This window comes from Melanotaenia boesemani, chromosome 14, assembly GCF_017639745.1.
Source record: "Melanotaenia boesemani isolate fMelBoe1 chromosome 14, fMelBoe1.pri, whole genome shotgun sequence".
Taxonomy (NCBI): Eukaryota; Metazoa; Chordata; class Actinopteri; order Atheriniformes; family Melanotaeniidae; genus Melanotaenia; species Melanotaenia boesemani.
The window spans coordinates 740,790-749,795 of NC_055695.1; the positions used below are offsets into that span (position 1 = coordinate 740,790).

General features: G+C 46.2%; 1 protein-coding gene across 6 annotated transcripts; it reads right to left on the reverse strand.

Moving 5' to 3' along the window:
- Positions 1 to 666: 666 nt before the first annotated feature.
- On the reverse strand, positions 667 to 8,781 carry pdzk1ip1 (PDZK1 interacting protein 1). Of its 6 annotated transcripts, none has more exons than XM_042006829.1 (10): positions 8,658 to 8,781; positions 8,486 to 8,560; positions 6,458 to 6,584; positions 6,215 to 6,292; positions 5,949 to 6,011; positions 5,168 to 5,230; positions 4,720 to 4,782; positions 4,144 to 4,206; positions 3,616 to 3,678; positions 667 to 931 (listed from the first exon to the last, which is right to left on the reverse strand). In XM_042006829.1, the coding sequence occupies exons 2-10, from the start codon at positions 8,550 to 8,552 to the stop codon at positions 859 to 861; spliced, it is 660 nt and encodes a 219-aa protein (XP_041862763.1). In that variant the 5' UTR covers positions 8,553 to 8,560; positions 8,658 to 8,781; the 3' UTR covers positions 667 to 858. The 6 variants fall into 6 exon arrangements, with proteins under 6 accessions (XP_041862763.1, XP_041862762.1, XP_041862764.1 ...); XM_042006828.1 differs by having other exon boundaries at positions 8,486 to 8,554; positions 8,658 to 8,749; XM_042006830.1 differs by lacking the exons at positions 5,168 to 5,230; positions 8,658 to 8,781 and having other exon boundaries at positions 8,486 to 8,569.
- Positions 8,782 to 9,006: the final 225 nt, after the last annotated feature.

Here is a 9,006-nt window from a genome sequence, read left to right on the forward strand (position 1 = left end):
ATTACACCTTAGTCAAAACAAGCGTTGGGATTATTTATGATGGTATTATAATCATGGTAGCCCCCCTTCCCTCCTAAAAACCGCCGTCTCCTCAGAAGATAGGGCTGTTCTAACCTTCCTGTACAGTGATCCATGTTGTGTCTCGAGTCTGCGGTGTAGAGGGTAAAGAAAAACCTGACCAATTGTTTTATGACGTCCTGTATAAACAGCTGACTTTCTGGAGGAACAGCCAACGTCCTGGAGGAACAGACGGCTTCCTGGATGAACAGCTGACTTACTGGACAAATAGCCAACGTCTTGGAGAAACAGCTGACTTCCTGGGGGAACAGCCAACGTCCTGAAGGAACAGCCAGCTTCCTGGTTGAATAGCCGACATTCTGGATGAACAGCTGACTTCCTGAATGAACAGCCAACATCCTGGAGGAACAGCCGAAGTCCTTGCTGAACAGCAGACGTCTTGGACGAACAGCCAATGTCCTGGAGGAACAGCTGACGTTCTGGGTCTTAGTGGTTTTTGAGCTGGTCCTGTCAGACTTTAGGAAGCTGCTTTAGTTTGTGGGAAAACACATTTTCTCCTCCGGCTGGTTTGTGTCGACTCAGCTGTTAATTATTGATCCCAGCTGGTTGTTTGATAGATCAGTAATGAGATGACACAGCAACTGGTTAGAAAAGATCATTTATTAATCAGGACGAAGAAAAACAGCTGATTATCTCAAAACTTCTGCTTCATTATTGATCGGACAATGAAAAATCAAAGTTAGGACCCTGAAGAGACATCTGCCATCATGATTTCTGGTTTTATTTGGAACTGCAAGAGAAGCCTGAAGCTAGACGGCCAATAGGATCTCTGGAGGACGGTCACATGGGTGTAGCTTTATCCACACTATTTTTCATCCTGAGGTTGTCATAGCCGTTTTTCTTGTCTTTCGTTCTGAAACACAAACAAACCTCATTACTCTCACTTTAAATAAAGTTTCTAACAGTTTACTGAGGGAATGTTAATGTGGTCAAATATAACTATGTTTATCATTATCGTTATTAATTTAATTATTATTCAACTGTCCGCGGAAGAAGAATTGGATATTGATCTGGGAGGGCGCAATCAGATCAGCTGACGAGTAAAGAAACTAGTTTGATAAGAGATGGATTCGACTTTGATCCAAAAGACCCAAAAAAGTTTAGAAAAAGATTAAAGCTGTAAACAGACATCTCACTGATCTACATGCAGGTCCAGAGTCCTGATACAGTGTCCCAGACCAGATTTCTGGTCCAGAGTCCTAATCCAGAGTTCTGATCCAGTCCTTATGTCTTTATTTTGGACATTGGTGCAATCTCTTTGAAAGTGGTCTTCATCAATAGTTCTTCATTTTTCTGAAGGTTCAAAATATCTTCTCTTTCCATTTTTAAGGCCAGTCTTGGTACAGACTAGGTTTCAGTACAGTTTCGCTACTGGATTGGATTAAGTCCAGTTATGGTACTGGACCAGTTCCAGAGGAACATATCTCTGAGCTCTGAATCCTTCAGGATAAAACAGGCTCCTAACTCAAGGGATGAGACAGAGTTGGTCAACACATAACAGACAACTTAGCAAAGAACCGGTTTAAACTGGATCTTCAGTCTAGTTTCCACTGAGTGGTATAATTCGGGTCATTGGTATGATGTGGTCTGCATCCTGTTTCCGCCAGCAGATCAGGTTCAGTACGGTTCAGCTCAGTACAGATTTTTTGGTGGAAAAGAGTCAGAATATGTGATCTGTCCCTCTTTTTTGAAGGGTGGAGCCTGACACGCTGCAGTCCTCTGACTGGTGGAAAGGAGCAGTTCCATGTTTAAATATAAAGTGGATTATTGTTCACATGACAAGAAGAAAGAAAACAACTTGCTGGACGTCCACCGTTGTCCTCTTTTGGTTCTGGATCGCCTTCTTGTTCTGGATCGTTCTTCATTAGAAGGAAGGCGCTGAGTCACTGTGACGTTTTTCAGGTTTTTGAAGATCTTGTCGGGTTAACATGTTTTAACTGGTTTTATTTTTATCTTTCAGTCTGCGATCGATTATTTTCTTTTCTCGTCTTAAACCAGCAGCAGTTTCATCCTGATCATCTTCCTTCTCTGCAGACCTTCGTCTTCCTCGGTTCTCTGCAGACCTTCGTCTTCCTCGGTTTTCTGCAGACCTTCCTCTTTCTCGGTTCTGTGCAGACCTTCCTCTTCCTCGGTTCTCTGCAGACCTTCGTCTTCCTCGGTTTTCTGCAGACCTTCCTCTTCCTCGGTTCTCTGCAGACCTTCCTCTTCCTCGGTTCTCTGCAGACCTTCGTCTTCCTCGGTTCTCTGCAGACCTTCCTCTTCCTCGGTTTTCTGCAGACCTTCCTCTTCCTCGGTTTTCTGCAGACCTTCGTCTTCCTCGGTTCTCTGCAGACCTTCGTCTTCCTCGGTTTTCTGCAGACCTTCGTCTTCCTCGGTTCTCTGCAGACCTTCCTCTTCCTCGGTTCTCTGCAGACCTTCGTCTTCCTCGGTTCTCTGCAGACCTTCCTCTTCCTCGGTTCTCTGCAGACCTTCCTCTTCCTCGGTTCTCTGCAGACCTTCGTCTTCCTCGGTTCTCTGCAGACCTTCCTCTTCCTCGGTTTTCTGCAGACCTTCCTCTTCCTCGGTTTTCTGCAGACCTTCGTCTTCCTCGGTTCTCTGCAGACCTTCCTCTTCCTCGGTTCTCTGCAGACCTTCGTCTTCCTCAGTTCTCTGCAGACCTTCCTCTTCCTCGGTTCTCTGCAGACCTTCGTCTTCCTCAGTTCTCTGCAGACCTTCCTCTTCCTCGGTTCTCTGCAGACCTTCGTCTTCCTCGGTTCTCTGCAGACTACAAGCTTTGGAATCAGAATAATTTATTTGGCCAAGTCTGTACGCACAAACAAGAAATTTGACTCCGGTAAACTTTTTGCTCTCGTACGTTCAGCACAGAAAGTAAAGAATAATTCAACATAAAAGCAAATAAAACATAGGCAATTGAATAAAATATAGATATAAATATAAACATAACATTAACATAGTATTTACAGGTTGAGGTAGTACAACTATGCACAAATATGCCGCAGCATAAAGTGAAGGGAGTTAAGCCTGAAGCTAGTTTCACTTTCACCCAGGAGTAATCACCTCTCTTCTGCCTCCCAACGTAGGTGTGGAGGTGGAAAGTTTAGCAGCTGTTTCTGTCTGAGTTTTCACTGATCGAGGAGGCAACAGATCAGAGCACCCCGGTTACTAAACCCTCAGAAATGTTGCTTCAAGAGCAGAAAGACTAGGAAAATGACTGGTTTTGTTGTTACTGAACGCTCCTGTGGGTGCTGGGTTTGGATCAAGTAGCATAGCAGGCACCTCTGAAAGCAAGCCGGCCTCCCTGACCCACTTTCTCATCTACCTGCTGAACAATAAAGGACACTGGAACCCACACAATCCTAAATATATAACAATGTCAAAAAACATGTTTATGGAACACAAACAATGCACAAATAACATCTCATACACGTTTTATAAATTCCATTTAGATAAAGTTTTTTTTTGTATTTCATTATTGATGACATCACTAGTCGACTTCAAAAATCTTCTTAAATGTCAATCCCTAGTTGGAACGTCTACCTGAGAGCATCCAGGTTCGGGTCACATTCGTTTTCTTTCTCCGTCTCAACGCTCACCCGGTTCCTGCACACAAACAGAACATGGGGTTAAAATATTGGGTCAGAACATTGTTGCGGCAAAACGGCTTCAGTTTAAAACGTTGTTGGGTCGGAACGTCGTGGGGTCAGAACGTCGTTGGGTCGGAACGTTGTCGAATCAGAACGTCGTTGGGTCGGAACGTTGTCGGGTCAGAACGTCGTTGGGTCGGAACGTTGTCTGATCCGAACGTTGTCGGATCCGAACGTCGTTGGGTCGGAACGTTGTCGGGTCAGAACATCGTTGGGTCGGAACGTTGTCGGGTCAGAACGTCGTTGGGTCGGAACGTTGTCGGGTCAGAACGTCGTTGGGTCTGAACGTTTTAGGATCCGAACGTCGTTGGGTCGGAACGTCGTCGGGTCAGAACGTCGTTGGGTCGGAACGTTGTCGGGTCAGAACGTCGTTGGGTCGGAACGTTGTCGGGTCAGAATCTGGTTAGGATGGAACGTCTACCTGAGAGCATCCAGGTTTGTCTCATATTCGTTTTCTTTTGCCATCTCAACGCTCACCCGGTTCCTGCACACAAACAGAACATGGGGTTAAAATATTGGGTCAGAACATTGTTGTGGCAAAATGGCTTCAGTTTAAAACGTCGTTGGGTCGGAATGTCGTCGGGTCAGAACGTCGTTGGGTCGGAACGTTTTAGGATCCGAACGTTGTTGGGTCGGAACGTTGTCGAATCAGAACGTCGTTGGGTCGGAACGTTGTCGGGTCAGAACGTCGTTGGGTCGGAACGTTGTCGAATCAGAACGTCGTTGGGTCGGAACGTTGTCGGGTCAGAACGTCGTTGGGTCGGAACGTTGTCGAATCAGAACGTCGTTGGGTCGGAACGTTGTCGAATCAGAACGTCGTTGGGTCGGAACGTTGTCGGATCCGAACGTCGTTGGGTCGGAACGTTGTCGGGTCAGAACATCGTTGGGTCGGAACGTTGTCGAATCAGAACGTCGTTGGGTCGGAACGTTGTCGGGTCAGAACGTCGTTGGGTCGGAACGTTGTCGGGTCAGAATCTGGTTAGGATGGAACGTCTACCTGAGAGCATCCAGGTTTGTCTCATATTCGTTTTCTTTTGCCGTCTCAACGCTCACCCGGTTCCTGCACACAAACAGAACATGGGGTTAAAATATTGGGTCAGAACATTGTTGCGGCAAAATGGCTTCAGTTTAAAACGTCGTTGGGTCGGAACGTCGTCAGGTCAGAACGTCGTTGGGTCGGAACGTTGTCGGGTCAGAACGTCGTTGGGTCGGAACGTTGTCGAATCAGAACGTCGTTGGGTCGGAACGTTGTCGGGTCAGAACGTCGTTGGGTCAGAACATTGTCGGGTCAGAACGTCGTTGGGTCAGAACGTTGTCGAATCAGAACGTCGTTGGGTCGGAACGCTGTCGGGTCAGAACGTCGTTGGGTCGGAACGTTGTCGGGTCAGAACGTCGTTGGGTCGGAACGTTGTCGGGTCAGAATCTGGTTAGGATGGAACGTCTACCTGAGAGCATCCAGGTTTGTCTCATATTCGTTTTCTTTTGCCGTCTCAACGCTCACTCGGTTCCTGCACACAAACAGAACATGGGGTTAAAATATTGGGTCAGAACATTGTTGCGGCAAAATGGCTTCAGTTAGAAACGTCGTTGGGTCGGAACGTCGTTGGGTCAGAACGTCGTTGGGTCGGAACGTTTTAGGATCCGAACGTCGTTGGGTCGGAACGTTGTCGAATCAGAACGTCGTTGGGTCGGAACGTAGTCGGGTCAGAACGTCGTTGGGTCGGAACGTCGTCGAATCAGAACGTCGTTGGGTCGGAACGTTGTCGAATCAGAACGTCGTTGGGTCGGAACGTCGTCGGGTCAGAACGTCGTTGGGTCGGAACGTCGTCGGGTCAGAACGTCGTTGGGTCGGAACGTCGTCGGGTCAGAACGTCGTTGGGTCGGAACGTTGTCGAATCAGAACGTCGTTGGGTCGGAACCTCGTTGGGTCGGAACGTCGTCGAATCAGAACGTCGTTGGGTTGGAACGTCGTCAGGTCAGAACGTCGTCGGGTCAGAACGTTGTTGGGTCAGAACGTTGTTGGGTCAGAACGTCGTCGGGTCAGAACATCGTATCAGAACGTCGTTGGGTCGGAACATCGTCGGGTCCGAACGTTGTCGGGTCAGAACGTCGTTGGGCTGGAACGTTGTTGGGTCAGAACGTCGTTGGGCAGGAACGTTGTCGGGTCAGAACGTCGTGAGGTCGGAACGTTGTCGGGTCAGAATCTGGTTAGGATGGAACGTCTACCTGAGAGCACCGAGATTCGTCTCATATTCGTTTTCTTTCTCCGTCTCAACGCTCATCTGGTTCCTGCACACAAAAATAACATTGGCTAACTGTTAGCTAATAGCACCTGCAGGTTTGGCCCAGGACTGGCAGGTCCTAACAGACATCTGACATCTAACCAGAAATTATGGGAAACCAGGACATGGACTCTTTAAGTCTTGTAAGATCTGACCATCTTTTAGCTTCTGGCTCTGATTGTTGATCTGAAATCAGCTTCCTGTTCCTACCTGATGGCGTCCAGCCTGGTGTCATAGGGCTCACTCATTACATAGTCGTTTCCTTTTACAGACTCCACACCATTCTTCCTGTTTCACACAAACAAATTCAGATTTTATCAGGATCTTTCTCTTTAAATCAGGTTTGGGGCTGGTATCCAGCTCCTCTTTTCATCAACAGTTATTTTAACCATCAGTTCTGCTGACAGTTCATATAAACAGCGATGAAGAGGATGATGAAGAGGACTGCCTGACCTTCTGGACTCCTCACACCAGACTTTCTTCACCAGGAAGCCGATGAAGGTGAGGAGGAGGAACCCGGAGACGGCAATGATGCCGGTCAGCCACTGAGGAAGAAGCCGCTCGTAGGAGGGAGGTGAAGCTGCAACATAGGGTTCAAAGGTCATCCTCAGTCTGCGCATCACCTGACTTTTAACTCCACATTCCTGGTAACAGAGAACCTAAAGATCCCAATTAAAACCGGTTCTTTGATAAGTTGTCTGTTCTGTTTTGACAAAACCCTTGCTCATCTAATTTACGAGGGAACACAGTTTTGTTGTTAGTTAGCATGATCTGTTTCAGTGACACTGAAACTGTTGTAATTTACTGGGTGGGATTATTTAAAAAAGCTCAACCGACTCCTTTTGAACTTTTTGTGTTTTCTTTTTTTTGGTCACATATTTTATTTTTGTTTTTATATTTGTCATTATGTTCAAATACATTTTCAATCAATTAATCAATCGGTTGAGTTAGGAGGTTTATCTTTCTGATCCTGGTTCTGATGAAGGTTTCAAAAAGAAAAACCTGGACCCGTCCCTCATGAAAAGCTACAGGCCGATATCAAACCTCCCGTTTCTTAGTCAGGTTCTAGAAAAAGCTGTTTTCCAGCAGCGACACAACTTCCTACCCGCTCACATTATGGAAACAACTAAACATGTTACCACAGTTATGCTGATGACACACACATCTACATAACCATCTCACCAGGAGACCACAGTCCGATCCAGACTCTGATCATCTGCATGGATCAGATTAAAGATCGGATGGGCCAGAACTTCCTTCAGTTACATGAAGACTAAACTGAAAAAATTGTTTTTGGAGCCAAAGAAGAAAAATTAAAAGTCAGTACTCAGCTTCAAACAGCAAAGTTCAAAACTAACAACTAAGCCCGAAACCTGGGAGTAGTCCTGGACTCAGACCTGGATTTTAGCAGTTATATTAAAACAGCTGTGAAGTCGGCCTGTTATCACTTAAAGAACATCTGGAGGATTAAAGGATTGATGACTCAGCAGGATTTAGAAAAACTGGTCCACATTTATCTTTAGTAGACTGGACTACTGTAATGCTGTCCTCACAGGTCTCCCTAAAACGTCCATCAGACACCTGCAGTTAGTCCAGAACGCTGCTGCTCCAGTCCTCACTAAGACCAGGAACGTAGATCCGAGAACTCCAGTCCTCATTAAGACCAGGAAAGTAGATCCTAGAACTCCAGTCCTCAGATCTTTACACTGGTTTCCTGCTGCTAGTTTACAAAGACCTGAATGGTTTAGGACCAGAATCCATTCAGGATCTTCTGGTTCGTTATGGACCAACCAGATCCCTCAGGTCATCAGGGTCAGGTCTACTTTCTGTTCCCAGAGTCAGAACTAAACGTAGAGAGGCAGCGTTCAGCTTTTATGTTCCTCACATGTGGAACAAACTCCCAGAAACCTGCAGGTCTGCTTACTCAGCAGTTTTACATCAGAGTTAAAACTTTTCTATTTGCTGCCTTTTATCAGAACGGATATTAATTCTCCACACTGGAACCTTAATTCTGGCTTTTATCTGGTTTATTTTAGCTTATTTCTTTCTTTTTCTTTCATTTCTTTTAAAGTTTGTTTTAATGCTCTTGTTACTGCTACCTGCTCCCCGCTGTGTTGCTTTAATGTTTTATGTAAAACACGTCTTCTACATGAAATGTGACGTACACATGACATGGAGGTTTTCCTTCCTTGTTCCATGGAACGTAGTAATTTTTCCCCCAGGTGTGTCTCTGTTTTATGACCAACAATAACAACAGTGACGGGAAATAAATCTGCTTCCTGGAACGTCGACTCATCCACAACTTGTTGGAAATATAGACATAAAAATGGAAAATTCTCTCATCCGTCTGTCCCGTTTCGTCTTGCATATTAAAACCCTAACTAATCATATGCCACATATTCGTTTTCTCCCAGCTGACAGTTCCTGTAAACATGTTCACTGTGAGCCGGTGGTTAGAGTCTCTGTAGAGGTCGGTCTTACCTGTCTGAGCCGCCACGTCTCCAACAGCCAGCAGCAGGCAGGCCTTCAGCATGAACACTTTTTCCATCTCTGAGTCTGAAAAGGCAGAAAGAAAACGGCATGAAGAGCTGAGCAGGAAGCTGCAGTCTGAGTTCAGGTGAGCGTTTCAGGTGTTGTTGCTGTGTGGGTGGACCTGCAGGTCAGCTGAGTTGATGTTTAACTCGGAGTGAAGCTGTAATCTGCAGCAGCTGCTTGTCTGGTTGATTCTGAGGAATCCAACATGTTGCTTCACCGGTAGGACAGCTCCTTTGTTTCCTCCAGAAAACCAGACAAACGTTCATATCTATCTAAGTTTACAGTATGTTGCCATGGTAACCATACTCTCGGGTTTACAGCCCCCCAATCCCAATCAGCTTGCAGGACCCTCTCCAAAACTAACAATTACCCAGTGTCCTATCTGGTGTCCTTCAGCAGGGATCCTCAGTCCTGCTCCCTGAGGGCCGGTGTCCTGCAGGTTTTAGATTTCCCTATCTCAAATTTAA